Consider the following 15,036-nt stretch of genomic DNA (forward strand, 5'->3'; position numbering starts at 1 on the left):
GGTACTGTAACAGCTCATTATGTATAATTTTCCATGCTTTACCAAACTTCTTTGCGGTTTTGTCCCCATCAATTGCTGCCTCCCATAATTTATCTCTGAATTTGCGCCATTCAGACAACTCGTGTACAGTATGCGGGTTTTGAAAACAACCCTGCTCTTGACCATATGCTAATAAATTTGGAAGTTCCTTTTTTAAATCTACATCTTTGACCTGCCGCTTAGTTAAGAAACAGGTAAATAAATCATATGCTGCTTGCCTCTCCATACCTTAAAACGTCAGCGCTGTTGCGGCTCTCCAAGGTCTCGGCAGCACGTATCGACCAGGCTCGTCTATACGGTCACCTGGGGCTCGGCGCAGTTCCTCCTGCGCTTATAGCCGTCCTCGCCGCGTAAGGACTCAAACCACTCGTCGTTCCGCCGTGGCAACAAGGCTCGTATATACGGTCACCTTTATCACGTCGGGGTCACCATTTGTCGGAAACGACGGGAGACATGCACATCAGATGATGATCAACAAGTCTCAATTTATTAGGGATAAAGCGATGACATATATACACTAGTTAATTAGCTCATACATATTGCAAAATAAAGGCTCATCATTGGTTACATTATTTTAGTCATTTATTACAAAAGGTCTAAATATAACACAATACTGCATTATTCTGTTACCACGGCTATTATAATTATCTAAACATCAAGTTCTTAAAAAGAAACAACTACAAACATGATTATCTCAGTCTCACTACGTTCTGTACTATGATCTAAGCGGCTTTGAACTTGCTAAGCCTTGCGTTTCAGCCATAACTATTGTAACATAATAACTAAGCTTAGGTAGCCAGGCTTCGAGGGGCCTCATGACCTTTTTCTTGTAACCAAGTGCTCACAAGGTCATCCACACCTTCCAACCATAACCATTCTACAGTTCTGTGAAAACATTATTTAAATCATACAATGGCCCATTCTTGGAGTTTTTTAATTTTTTTTTTATTAAATTGGAACTTTAATATCTTTTTCCATCACCTTCTGAAAGTTTGGTTTGAGGCTGTATACGAAGTTCTGGCCATAGTCTTAAGGTTTGACTATAAAACAAATTTTATACCCATCATGACTGGTTACTTTCATGTATTTTCATGCTTCTGCACTCCTAGGATTTTTTTTTTCAATATTTCTCTTAGGCTGCATTACTCCTGCAGGGAGACGACCTGAAGACACCTCTAGACAGTTTCTTCCTATACAGATGCTACTAAACGTGGACACTCCAAGATTTCCTATTCCATTTTAAGTGAGGTAGACTGGGGTGGTCTTTCCCCCCCTCTATACTTTGCTTTAGCTACACTTTCATTATCGTAAGAGGCATTTTTTTCTCTTTTAGATTTAGTTCTATAGACTGTTCACTATTTGGAAGAAAAAGAATTTGCAGAAAAGAAATAGATTAACCAAAAACTTTAAAGGAAACTGCCTCAAATTACAGATGCCACAGACAGCTGGCTGGATACAGTTTACATTGTTACTTTTTTATGTAAGTGGATTACAAATAAATTAGTTGCTCTTTCCTTACATCTGTGCATCAGAGAGAGGTATAAAAAAAAATTCTAATCGATTCAGGCTCATGCACATTATTTACAAACTTGCTTAAGCATATTGTATGAGATGTTGGTTGGATTATTGTAAAGGCTGTTATAAGATATTTCAACACTTCAAAAAATATTTTATGTCCTCTCAAAATGTTTGGGAGGAGGAGATGAAAATTCTTGTACTGATACTGCAATAGTACTTTGTTTAGCCATTTGATCATTGTAACCTACTTGAGATGAAACTTACTTCACAACAGTAAACGTTACGTGTATTAAGATAATCCCATAGTATATGCAACATAATTGTAATGAAGCGTTTTCTGGAAGTCATAACAATATTTGTTCTGCTATCCACAAACATTTCTGCATGCCGCTGATTTTGAGTTAACATTAGCTACAAAAATACCAGCTGAATTACAGGCATTTCTGAATTACAGGCATTTGCTGTAAAACAAATACTACCAAACACAGTCAAATGTACAGGAAAAAATTCATCACAGTTACTCTTCTTCTTTACCCTGCAGGCTGCCTCTCTTCAACAAAGCAGGACAGTCTTTAAGAGTGTATCTGCACGAGAAAAATCATCTGCTGCAGACAATGGCAGTCAACAGCACATACCATTAAGGTGGTGCTAGACCTAAATCAAAGCCTACATAGAACAACTTTGGAAACTTAAAGGAATTCCAAAGCCAACATATTAATTATGAAATGAGGAAGTCCTCAAGCATGAAAGAAAAGCAAGGAATTTGCTATAGCTAAGGTTGAGAAGTATGTTTTGCTTAAAAGCCAATGCTAAATACTTTAAATATGTACATGCTTCCTGGCAAATTGATATGCAAACAGCTGGCACAGACACCAGGGGTACAGCCAGGAATCCAAGCCTAAATGCCACTCAGTCACACGGATTGTATCTTAAATCCCCTCAGAAGAAGAGTTACCAAAGCTGGCACTCTAGCATTCAACTAACATCTCTGCAACATGCCTGAACAGAAAATCTTGTCTCCATCTGTGACTGAAATAGTTTTGAGTTGTCTAATATTATCCCACCAGCTGAAAGGCATTTACCATTCCTCTGGGGAATCAATACTAAATTTTTGGTTTGTTGGTTGGTTTTATTTTCTTAAATGAGCTTCTTGCTTTGAGTCCTGCCAAACTCACATAGCACTTGGATTATAATATTCATGCACAGCTTGCAGTCAAGATGGTTTCTAGACGCTATTCAGGACCATGACAGAGGTGGTTTCAAAGTGGTATATTGTGCTCAAGAAACCTACCATGCAGTCAGTCAATGTCACGCTCAAATTCTACACTTTAAAAAAAAAAAAGAGAGAGAGAGAGGACAAAAGAGAAAGACAAATAGGCAGATTAAAATTTCCTTCAGAGAGCTGCGAGCAGGGGAGAATAATATAATCTGAATACAGGAACATATTATGTTAAAAAAATGCAGCGCACATGAAAATGCTCCTCAAGAAGGGGAAGGCTTTGCCTTGACTTGAATCAGTGCAAAAGACTTATGTCTACACTGACTACTCCATTCCTTTGCCTTCACAATGGATCTAGATATGGACTTGAAAAGAAAACAACTTAAGCCTTGGGGAATAAAGAAAATACAAAGCCACAGTACATATTCCATTCATGAATTCCTGATTACAGTGGATGGCTGAATTGTTAAAGGATATAGCTGAAATTACAGACATGTGACTATAACCAGGCAAGCATCTGGCCCTTCAAAAAGCTGCAGTCTGAGAAATGGGCATGTCAAAGAAAACCCTCTTCTCTATGATAATGACTTCCACTGCACTTTACAGACAAGAATGGGAAATATGAAAATTTTGGGTGTGGGGAGAGAGGGAGAGAAATATTATGTGTGCTACAAAACAAAGAAGAAGCCTGATGTCACAAACAAACTGACAGATGCTGCATTGTTAGCATATTGAACTGTCTCACTAGCCTTTCACTGGCCTGTTACTGCTGACACCCTATCACAAAGATAGGTCTTAAAACATCCGTGTGCCCCTACAAACAGAACACCAGTCTGAGACTTGGGAACTAGCATTCATGTATTGTTTGGCTCCTGGCCTCCTCCTGGCTTGGGCAAGACATACTTTAGCAGTACTGTAGATTCCATCATTTTGCAACTCGGAGATCAGAAAAATGTATGAATGATGAATACTATATCAAGGTCACAATTTTCACTTTGACACACTAATACTTCCGAAACAAATCACACACAAAAAAAGTGTGTGATAACTGCCATCAGATAAATGACCACTATGTCATAGAAAAAGTATTTCTCTATTAGAAAATGAGGATAAGTATTAGAACCCATGTTATTACCCTCAAATCTGAAGTTGTTTTTTGCTCTTCAGTGCTATTTCTAAAACCCATGTAGTACATAATTCCTGAAAGCCAGGACAAGAAAAAGCTTCGGTGCAAAACCATGTGGAATTCGTACCAAAGCTTGTAACTAGCAATGGATGCTCTGAATTTATACAAGTATTCCCACTGCACTGAATATCAAGACAGCATTTTGTTTGAAAGACACGGTTGATCCTCATAGGAAGCTGACCATTGCAGACTCTGAAACACATTTTCAAAACCTGCCATCACCATATAGTAGCTAAAGCCACCCTGCACTCGAGGCACAAACAACAAGAAGATTTTTCCAGAATAAGAAAACAATACAGCAATTAATGAAACACTGCTGAAATTCTGAACTGGACACTACCATTCACTCTAAGGTAACTGAAAACGCTATCCACGTATAATGTGAAACTTATAGCATTTTAGCCAGACTGTAAGATAAGGAAGGAAAAAAAAAATCCCATCAACTCATCACTTCATTATTTCATTATCACAATGATTCATGCAGGTTTTTATCTGAATTAATTGACTTAACTTACCATATTCCAAGGATTACAGCAAGCTCTTCTGCACACAAATCAGGTACCTTGTGCTGATCAGTATCTGCTAGTTTTATCTCATTAAGCAGTGTATCATCATTTAAATCATAATTCTGTTGGAGGAGAAAAAATATTTTAAAATAAATATGAATAGTTGCAGAGAAACTGATGCCTGCAAAATATGAAAAAAAACCCAACTCAACTTGTTGAAAAAGGAAAATACGAACATCGGAAAACAACAAAATGGAAATTAATTTACCAGAATTATGGCAGGATAACTAACTGACTAAGCTAGCAGAAGGAAGCATTGTCCAAACCATTTTTGCTACAAGTACAGCGGTTATCATGCTGGACAAACAGAATTCAGAGCAACTTTCAAGCTACCTGAATACTGATTTTTCTACTTAAATAAGGGATGAACGGGATTTTCCTTCCCAAATTATTGCTTGTAGCATTATCAATAATATCTTCTTATTATACATAATCTGTTTCAGCTTGATTGTATAATGTTAAGTGCTCTCCCAAGCTGCAGGTTTTCAGGCTAGCAACCACAGACCTCTGTAAAATTATGGATTTCATTCAACGTATCAGCAAAGTGCAAGTAAGTAAAGCATGCCTTCTGCCAGCGCAGTTAAATTCCTTACACAGGGAACTGGTCCTCCTCTTCTTTCTTTTGTGGTTTTTTTTTGGTTTTTTTTTTAAAGGAGTTTCGCAAATTAAAGAAACAGATTGAAAAAAAAAAACCCACTGAGGCAGCACCTCCAGATATTTTCCTTAGTAAAGGCAAGAAGGGCTATTCTGAAAAGCTCTGCTCCTGAACAAGTACTTCTGACTTTCCATCAAACTTACTTTGGAACAAATTATTTAAGGAGTACTTAGTTATCTGTGGCTGAAAAGTGAATTATTATGTTCACAGAAATTGTTATGGGTTGCTATACATAGTTTCAATATAAGTACAAGTTGTGATATACATGCAGCCAATCTCTTTTCATCAAAGTTACTACAACAGTAAAAACTTACTAATGGACACAAGAAAAGCTAAGATAGTTAATTTCCTAAGATATTTGTGCATTCAATTTAGAAACAGAAGAGTATGGTCAGGTTCTTCTGCTTAAGATCCCTGCTTGACCTGGAAGTCTGTGAAGGCATAACCTTTATTTATTAAGGCTCTTCAACCTGAAGAGTAAATCTTGGATCATAATGCCTTAATTTATCTCTAGCTTCTTCAGCAAGTCCAAATAACTCTAAATCCTGTCCCGAACATTGTCTCATGAAGGAAAAATGCCATCCCAAAATAATTCAGTGGTTGTTGAGAAATTTGTAATTGAAGTACACCCTTAAGACCAGAAGGGTGAAGTCGCATAATTCATGCCAGTAGGAATATCTAGACCGATTTCCTATCTTCACACTGGTACTAAACAAGTCAGTTAGTCCTTAGGAATCTGTGCATTTCTATTTTGAAAATCTGTCTCTCATCTGTTTTCTTACCTCCATCATTCTCAGTCACTAGACATTAACACATAAACTGTAGAAGATCGTATTTGCAAATATGCTTCTAATTGAGTAGCCACATCTGTCTTGCAGACGGTCATATGTTTACACCATGTCCTTTAATATTAGACAAACAACTGCCCTACATCTTTTGCAAAAACATTCAGAAATCATATGCAAGTTTCTCCCAAGCACCGCATGCTTTTTGCCTTGCAGACAACTAAAAAAACCTTCAGAACATTTTCATTTCAAGAAATTGAGTCTTCTCAAATACATACCATTGTTAAGCTTTCTAAAGGTGTTGGAGCTGGACTTAGTTCTCTGTGAGGAAGAGGGAAATCACCTGTTCTTTGGACATCCACAATAAGCTGTGCAACATATCTTTCCTGAAATCGTGTTCTCTTCCCCAAAGCACCTAAAGAAAATTAATACAAGTTTTTATTAATGAACACTGAAAACCAGTAATCCCATTGTATACTAGAAAGTTGCTCACAAAAAAGTAACATAAAAAGAGAAATACATTGAGAATTAAGCTATGGAATTTAGTAGTGGTTTAATTCTTCTTGACCTCTTTACAGTGAACCACATGTTCTCACTGCTAGCTATGGGATACAAATGACATATACACTGCAAATCTATAAACACAGCTAAGTAGGACTTGCAAAGCCGCTTTTAGGTAAATTCCCCATAACCCACCATATTGTCTCTTGAAAACTCATTGTCATGAAACTTCATCAGTTCCCTACTTATTCCCTAGCAATAAGTCACAACAACCATTCGATTTGCCTGCTAAAGTTAATGACAACATCGACATATTTAGGCAAATGAAAATCCCATAATATCTGACAGGCCATCATTTTAAATGTTTCATATCTTCATTTGACGACTTAGGTCTATGAAGAAGGATCACAGACACAAGATTACCTTAATACAGCACATAAGATACTGTAAAATTAACATGGGAGAAAACGAAACCACAACAGACCAACAGAGTGTGAAACGAACAAAGGCTGTTTATTGAATTAATCAATATTCAGAATGCACAAAGTGAAATTCCTTTCAGTGTTGTTTCTTCAGTTCTTTATTTGATCCTTAGACAACTTTTACTGTTTTTTAGGGTGGCAATTTGACATTTATACCAAATTGAAAACACGTCTGTTAGCAACCTGTTTGCAAGCTGCAGAGAAATCATATAATAATTTCAAGAGAGTAAGCCAAGAATAGAGCTAAAAATTACTCTATAAAATTTGGAGGTTGAATCGCTTATTATTTACTATGATACAACACTCAGATAATGTGAACTGCGGAAGTCAAATAACTGAAACAGAAAACTGAATCCTGATCCACTGTTGCTTTTGCAGAACCAATGAAGATCAAGTTCTTAATTATAACTTCGAAAATTTTGCAGGACAAATTCTTTCAGGTAAAGACAATGTGACTGCTCAAGTGACAAAAGCCTGTGGATGAGGCCAATGCCAGCAAGATTCGCCTAGCACAGGAATTGAAGCAGCAGTCATTCCCCTTCTCTTCCTGGAGGTGGAAAGAGAGCAGTAGGGAAACCAGAAATTAAACTGATTTCTCCTTTTCTGCCAATTACTCCTCTTAATGCAAAAGCCCTGTGTTAAGAGTTTATGAAGAAATGAAAAACGTTCTAAAAATATCACCTTACTATCACAAGGCACACTGCAGAGAAGAGAGACACAGATTAAAATACTGGGTACTGATTCATACTAATTTTACACAGTAGCATTCAGTTCTCTATTCTAATAATCCTTGAATATCATTATGCTGTAATTTACTTCCTATTACATCTTACTGCTTAAAACAACTGAATAAAACATGAAGTTATGCCGGTTACCGAGAAATTTACTTGTTATCACACAGAAATTGTGATGTGTTAATGCACACCCCCCCCCCTATTATTTTAAGCAAAGAATTTCTCGCTGCTACAGGGACAAAACATAATTGTATTTATTTGGATAACACATATCATGTGTTTAAGCTGGGGGGGAAATTTTCTTGCTTTATACCACCACAAATCCTCACAAAAGACAGGAAAACTACGGAGTCTTTGCCTTCTGTTCCATACTACAATTTCCCAGGGATGCATTACTAGGCAAGTAAACAATAAAGCAGACAATATGCAGACCTCTGATTTCAGCATTATTAATCCTCCAGACCTGTTTGCCTTAAATTTATTTTGGACTACTACCCTTCATTTTAGTAAATTTATATGCAAGAAGGACCACAATCTTCCCTTTTACTGGAAATTGTTTTGTGGCATTATTGATGGCTGTGACTCACTGTGAGGGACATAAGCATGCTTTTTAATAAATTATGTATACAGCACAGACCTGGATTAATAGAACTTTAAAAAGTACACAAGCCAAAAGAAGTATGATTTATCCACACATCCCTAAAATAACTTTGTAAAATATTGGGTCTTAATTTTCTCTTTAAAAACAGCATAGATGTCCATGCCATAATAAAATGTTCAACTAGTAAGGAGTACAGCCATTAAAGAATAAAAACCCTCTCAAAATCCTTTCCTAAAAAGGAAATTCCTTCCAATAGCCTTAAAAAATGTCTTTGCTAGAGACTGAATTTTTACATTAGAGCAAAGTCTTTTCTGATGATGTAACATTCCTTCCATTTAGGCAAAAAATGCATGTCAAATGAAATTGTCTAGAATGACAACAATTCCCACATGTTCAGTTCAGTTCATTTGCCTTCAGGTTAGTTATTCATCATAACTATTCTAATTCATGGAGATAACCCACAGAACTTTTAGGAGTTTCACAACATTTTTCCAAGAGGCTATGTCACCACAATCTCTCTCTGGGACCAGCATGTCCTCTTGGTAACGTAATTAAAAATATAAAAAATTCCACTGCGTCCAAACATTTTTTTGCCCACCAAATGAAAGTGTTTTTCCTAGGTTAGTTTCAAGGAAATTATTAAGCCAAAATCCAAATATCTCCCTCAAAGGGGGAAAATAAAATCCAACACGTAGCTCTAATTTGAGGAATATCAGTGAACATCCACCTGCCACTTTGATTTTACTTGTTCTTAGCTATTTAAACTCTTATACCTTGAGTGTCACCACAAGCACCAATGTTTTTAATAGAGGAAAAGAATACAGGTTAATTTTAAAAGAAAACTACCTTATAGTATCAAGCTAGCGGCACATGCCACATACGCAACAATTCACACATACAGGATATGTTGCACATAGGAAAAAGGGATAGGATCAACTGACATATGTGCAATTCCTTCAAAGAAACAAATGTAAATTACTCCTGTGTTTTAAGCAAGCAACACTGAACATAGTAAACTCATAGTTACACAAAAACATTATGCCACAAGATTTTCATTACAGATTTTGCAAAGTGAACGTCTAAAACCTTTGAAGAAACAAGTATGGAATTCCACAAAAATTGTTTTGGTTTTTTGTTTGGTCTGTTTGTGGGTTTAACATAAAATGTTAAACTGACTCAGGCTATAAGTAGGGGTAACTGCAGTTCCCATGTAAATATAAAGCAACAGCTAGCCTTGCAATATACAGTGGTGTAATAGGTAAGGAGGCAGCAAGTTTCCATTCCTAAGTAGTTACCACTAATAAATCTATTAAAAAACCCCTATATAAAGGCTTTTGCATGTCTACTCAGGCACAGAAGTTGTCACACAGAAGAGGTGTGCATTTTATGTCATTTTAATTATATAGCAGGATGAGCTAGACCAAGCAGTGACAAATCTATACAGGTAATTTTAAAATAAGTTACAAGTGCAGCAATCTGATCTGTCTGGCTCCAAAGCACAGGTTCTGAAAGGATAAAGGCTCCATAGTTATTGAATCCTAGATATTCCGTTTCATCAGAAGTTTCACATTCTACTTATTTCCTGTGATAACAACAGTCCTGGAAGTGACTTGTAAAAGCAATTTACATGGAACAGATCTAGGCTAGTTGCATAAAACGCGAAAGACTGCATTAGATCCATGCAGACTTCTTTGTAAGTGTCTCCAAACAAAATAAAAAAACAACAACAAAACACAGAAAATCTATTCATCACGACACAAACTAATTTTAGGAGTCCCATAACAGAGACAACTACACCCAGAATTTGATATGGAATATGAGAAGGAACAATTGCAGTACCACAGCTCAGACACACCCATATTAGGGATGACATTGTAACACTGGATGACATTCCAAGCAATGCTAATTCTTAGAAGATAAGTAAGTCCTACCCATTAAAAGTCAAGATTTTTTCAAAACAGTTTCTACTTGGGTGTGTAAAAATCCCCAACAAAAGTTAGCTTGACCCAACAAACCATACTGATAGACTGTGCAAGCAAAACTTACCTGTAAGATTAACCTGCAGTTTCGTTATGTCTTTAGCTGTGTTGAAACACTGTTTAGCTTTTTTATACTCATAGTAATACAGAAATGTATAGGCACACTCAAGCTGGAACTGAACTGCTAAGTGCCAGCTTTTATCACCTGTGAATACAGTTTCTGCTTCTGTCACTGCAAATTAAGAAAAAGAAAAGCTATCAGGATGCATTCCAGGAGTATGATATTTTAAAAATATATTTCAAGTATCACGAAAGAAACTTTACACCTCCCCAGATTTAAAAATCTACAGTCAGTGTACAGAAGATACGCACTATTTAAAGCATTTTTCAAATTTTATATCTCAGGGTTATTACTAGAATAAAAAAAGTTTTATCTTATATTTACAGTGAACTTGAATTGGGATATATTACTCTTGCAGGAAATAAACAACTTGAATTGTCTTCAACCTGCTAAAGAAAAAAGGAAATCTCAATAGAGGATATTGAGGTAATATCCTCCTTAAGTAGCAGGCTTTAAATGAGAAAGTTTCATCGGCATATTGAGCAACGAATAGGGATTTGGGAATCTCTAGGGGTTTTTTTCTTCTTTCTTTGGGGGTGGGCATTTAATAAATACTGATTTGTTGAGTGATAAGCATCATGTTCTCCAACTGAACAGGAGAAGATACCTTTTTAAATAAATCTGAAACCTTTAGGAAAGTGGACTTGATATTTTTTTCATCCAGCACAGAAGTACTCATATTTCTTGTATATTTAAATTCTATCAGTCAAATATATAAGTGACAAAATTATATCCTTGCATAGTAAAATACAGACCATTAAATTAAAATTATTGAGAATTATTGCTGAATGACAGTAGTTTTTTACTTTGGGCTCAACTTCTTTATTTTGCCAGAATATGTTTCCATAATAGAGTCCTTTAAAAGCTCATAGCATCACAGTACCTAAAAAGACTGTTAATCAAGACTAGCACAGATGCTAGTTATTTGATGGATGCTTAATTTTTCAAACATGCTCTATTAAGATTAGTAAAAAGTTTTTACTATTTGAAAAAATTATATTATCAAAGATTTTTTTAAACATTTTTCTCTGACTTTTTAATGTAGAGGTTTGGCAGTCAACTCTAGCCTGAAGAGATTTTACTGTTTAAACCTCCTAGGTTTTTGGTTGGGTTTCTTTATTTTAGAGTACTTGTTAACTCTCAGAATCTTTCAATTAATATAGAAAGCTGCTAAGCCTGGACATGTTTTTACACAGCTTTTTGAAGTCAGTTAATAAGATTTTGTATGGATAAATCCTGCCTAGCAATTTAGGTTTCTTTTTTCAAAGTCTGAAATCAGAGATTTTGTTTAATGAAAGCAACTTGGTAATTTAAAAATAATACTCCAATGGTTTTCAACTAAAGTAGGAAAGAGAATGCAGCAGGTTGCAACCTAATCCTTAAAAAAAAGAAAAAACCTCAAGAGACTACTATTTAAAAACAAACGCTGTGCAATTTAATCTCTGCTTTTAACATAAAGCCCATTTCAAATAAATTATGTCCAAATTGAGAAAGTCAGCTGAATGTTAACCTCACATTCAAGTAACGTACGCTCTCAATTAAGAAATGATCTAAGATTTTAACACTTTTGTCCATATTTAACATTAAACTTTTTCTCTTTTAAAAAGTGAATAATGCCCCCAGGACAATAAAATATCTGCTTTATTAATAAAAGCTTTGGGTTTTATAAAAAGAGTAAAAATAAAAAATTTCATTAAATTGTTTGGGACATCTGCCATCTCTACCTGCCTTCCACACCCTGTACACACACACTGCCACTCTGATGGCTTCCCAGAGGTGTTATTAAAGGTACTCAAAAATGCATCGAGGGTTTTATACAAAAGTAAACATGCATTGACTCTTTAGTGTAGCACAAAAATGCAAATTTCCAATTGAATTATTTGATTCAATTTAAATTGGATATGAAATTACCTGTGCTAAAAGCTTACACGCTGCTGCTTTAACAAACTAAAGTGATAGAGAGAAGCAGCCTTACCACTCCCTATTCTATTTACTTACGATGCTAATGGCAAAACTTGACAAGTTTAGGAATTTGAGACTTCAAGGACATTTGTGGAAAGTTTCACAGCATTACTAGTACTGATGTAGCTGCATAGAAGCACTGATGTCCCAAACTTAAGACGGCCCCTGGCAACCCGTGCCATGTTCAGCACAAGGCCGAGTGGATTGGAAACTGTACTGAGTACTACTGGTTTTGCACACCTGCTTCAGAATAGCAGGGAATCACTGCACACTGTCTTCTGTTCAGGTGATGATGTCGACCTTACACTTGAGAACAACATATTTTAAATAGAAAAGATAACTGCTTCCAAATTTGATTGTCTGTTCTCCAGTAATTATGACAAATTTTTCTATTTGAGTTGATACAAAACAAGCAAGAGCGTTTTTCAACCCCAAATCAAAAACTAGTAAAAGGTTTATTAAGTATTTATTTTATGGAATACAAAAGTACCCGTTTGACCTACCAGACAGCTTAATTACAAAGTAAAGAAACTGTTAAACGCAGCAGGCAGTAAAGCCTATCTGGAAAAAAACTCACTACAGATTCAAGCGTAATTTGCATCATCTTCTCTGGAAACCGTATCTAGGAGTCTCAAAACAGTTCACTGGAGACTGATGTTTTAGTACTAAATTGCATATGCAGCAGCATCCTCTGCACAGATCAGCGCTGCACAAACTACTGTACTTCTACCCAGTATCACCTAGTTATTGTATTTTAATTAATTTGATGATTAGTTTTCTTTCAGTTTTGTTCCAAGTTTTTTGATATTTGCAAGAAGAAAAAATCAGACACATAAATGTGTGGCAAATTTCTCTATTACAGATTTTATGTATTCAACAGAATCCAAAAGTGTTTTCATGTACTCTGCATTCTCCAAAGTTAATGTAGTAAGACTATACTGTCAAACAAGAACTGCAGTACTCTAACAGAACTGCAAAACCGCTGGAATACTCAGAACAACAACCTGTGCAAGATAACTCTAGAACTTGGCTCAAAATTCTCTAATAATATATAAAAAAAAATACAAAAAAAAACACCCCATAGTTTAAATCAATTGAAACAAAGCCCTTCCACTCCAGTTAATTTAGTGCTGAGTAGGAGCATTAAGTCTGTGTTCTTTACTGCTGAGCACCCCAATAAAATCCTACAGTCAATTCCTCTACTGTACTAAAATCATTGTTACCTATTTGGAAGTTCTTCAAGGACCAAAACATACTTCATATTTTACATACACTTTGCACGGCCTGGACCTACATATGGTTCCAATCAGAAAAGCTCCATTAAGATGCGGTAAGAGAGGGGAGAGATGAAACTTCATCATTTTAAGACTGCTGATTTTGTCAAAAAAAACCCAACTATATGACAACTCACCTCTAAATTCAGAGATTTCTTAAATGTAAGTCGTTGGAAATGTCAGGTTTGTGAGTTAAATGAAGGCTCTTTAGCTAACTAAGGGGTGAGGTGTGAATGTAGACGTTTGACTCCTTTTTCCAGCTTTATAGGTTGATGTAGCAAACGTTAACAGTCTATTAAGGGTTTGTTCCTCTTGGAAAAACATCCAAATAATATAATTACATTGACATTTTAACTTCCTACATCATGCTTTTGTAAACATCAATATACATATTACATAATCTAGTTATAATGCTGCATATTTTCTCTATATATAATGCAAAGAGATAACAGGTTGCGAAACTTAGGTGATGATAGAGAAAACTGGCAAAAAGTTTAAGTCTCCTATGAAGATACATAACGAGGACACTCCCTTTTCAAACCAAAACAAGTCCAGTTAAATAGGGAATGAAAACCATATTGAATGGCATTAAATGAGCTTGCAACAAGTTAACAGCATAAAACATGGGGAAAGAAAACCTTTGTCTACAATCACACATTCCCATTTTTATCTCAGAGTCTGGAAAATCGCACATGCCACACAAGTTGGTGTCAATTTAAGTGAATCCTGTCCCCCCCTACAGAGGGGTTACATAAGCATCTGATAAGCATCATGTTGTGAGAGCTTAGCCTATAAATTGCCCACCCCTGTGATATCTTACAACTGATGCTGCAGGCCAATAAACCCAGTAATAAGAAACATACCTTGTTTTATACAGGTCTGGGCAAGAGTAAAAAGCTCAGGTGATCTCTCCTCTAACAACTGCTGGTGAATATTCACATACCTCAGAGTCCACCAAGATAATGTCTGAAAGAAAACACAGATACTTCAAGTTAATTAAAAGTTTCCTACTTATCTTCTTTTATGTCACATTCATTAATAGACAGCCATGATCTCACACTTCAGTAATCTTTCCAGTTTGAAGAGTCTCAGACTATTTATTTACTTTTTGTATATGAGCTATTCAGTATTTATGACCATCCAGCACTGTCCTTCTATGCATTTTTTCCTGTTCTGTTTAATCATTTTATTTCTTCAGCTGAGGGTAGAAAGGAGACTAAGAGAGGTGGAAGAGAACCAGAAATGCTCATGAGAACACCTTACAGTCACAACTGAAAGCATTAATGTTCGTGTGTGGACTTTAAGAAGGGCAAACGCTTTACTGACCTAAGTAATGGTTCTAGAGCAGAACTGAAACACAGCTCAAGAAATAACTGGTTATAGAAAGCTGCATATACAACATGTAAGTTCCCCA

The 15,036-nt window shown here is 35.8% G+C and overlaps 1 protein-coding gene across 1 annotated transcript in view; it reads right to left on the minus strand.

Moving 5' to 3' along the window:
- The window catches only part of TTC27 (tetratricopeptide repeat domain 27), a 130,098-nt gene that overhangs the window by 96,508 nt on the left and 18,554 nt on the right, over nucleotides 1-15,036 (minus strand). The window contains exons 5-8 of the mRNA XM_069852457.1: nucleotides 14,486-14,588; nucleotides 10,333-10,497; nucleotides 6,247-6,383; nucleotides 4,478-4,590 (exon numbers count right to left, since the gene is read on the minus strand). Coding sequence (XP_069708558.1) covers nucleotides 4,478-4,590; nucleotides 6,247-6,383; nucleotides 10,333-10,497; nucleotides 14,486-14,588 — 518 coding nt within the window. The remainder of the gene's footprint in view (nucleotides 1-4,477; nucleotides 4,591-6,246; nucleotides 6,384-10,332; nucleotides 10,498-14,485; nucleotides 14,589-15,036) is intronic.

This window comes from Phaenicophaeus curvirostris, chromosome 2 (genome assembly GCF_032191515.1).
Source record: "Phaenicophaeus curvirostris isolate KB17595 chromosome 2, BPBGC_Pcur_1.0, whole genome shotgun sequence".
Taxonomy (NCBI): Eukaryota; Metazoa; Chordata; class Aves; order Cuculiformes; family Cuculidae; genus Phaenicophaeus; species Phaenicophaeus curvirostris.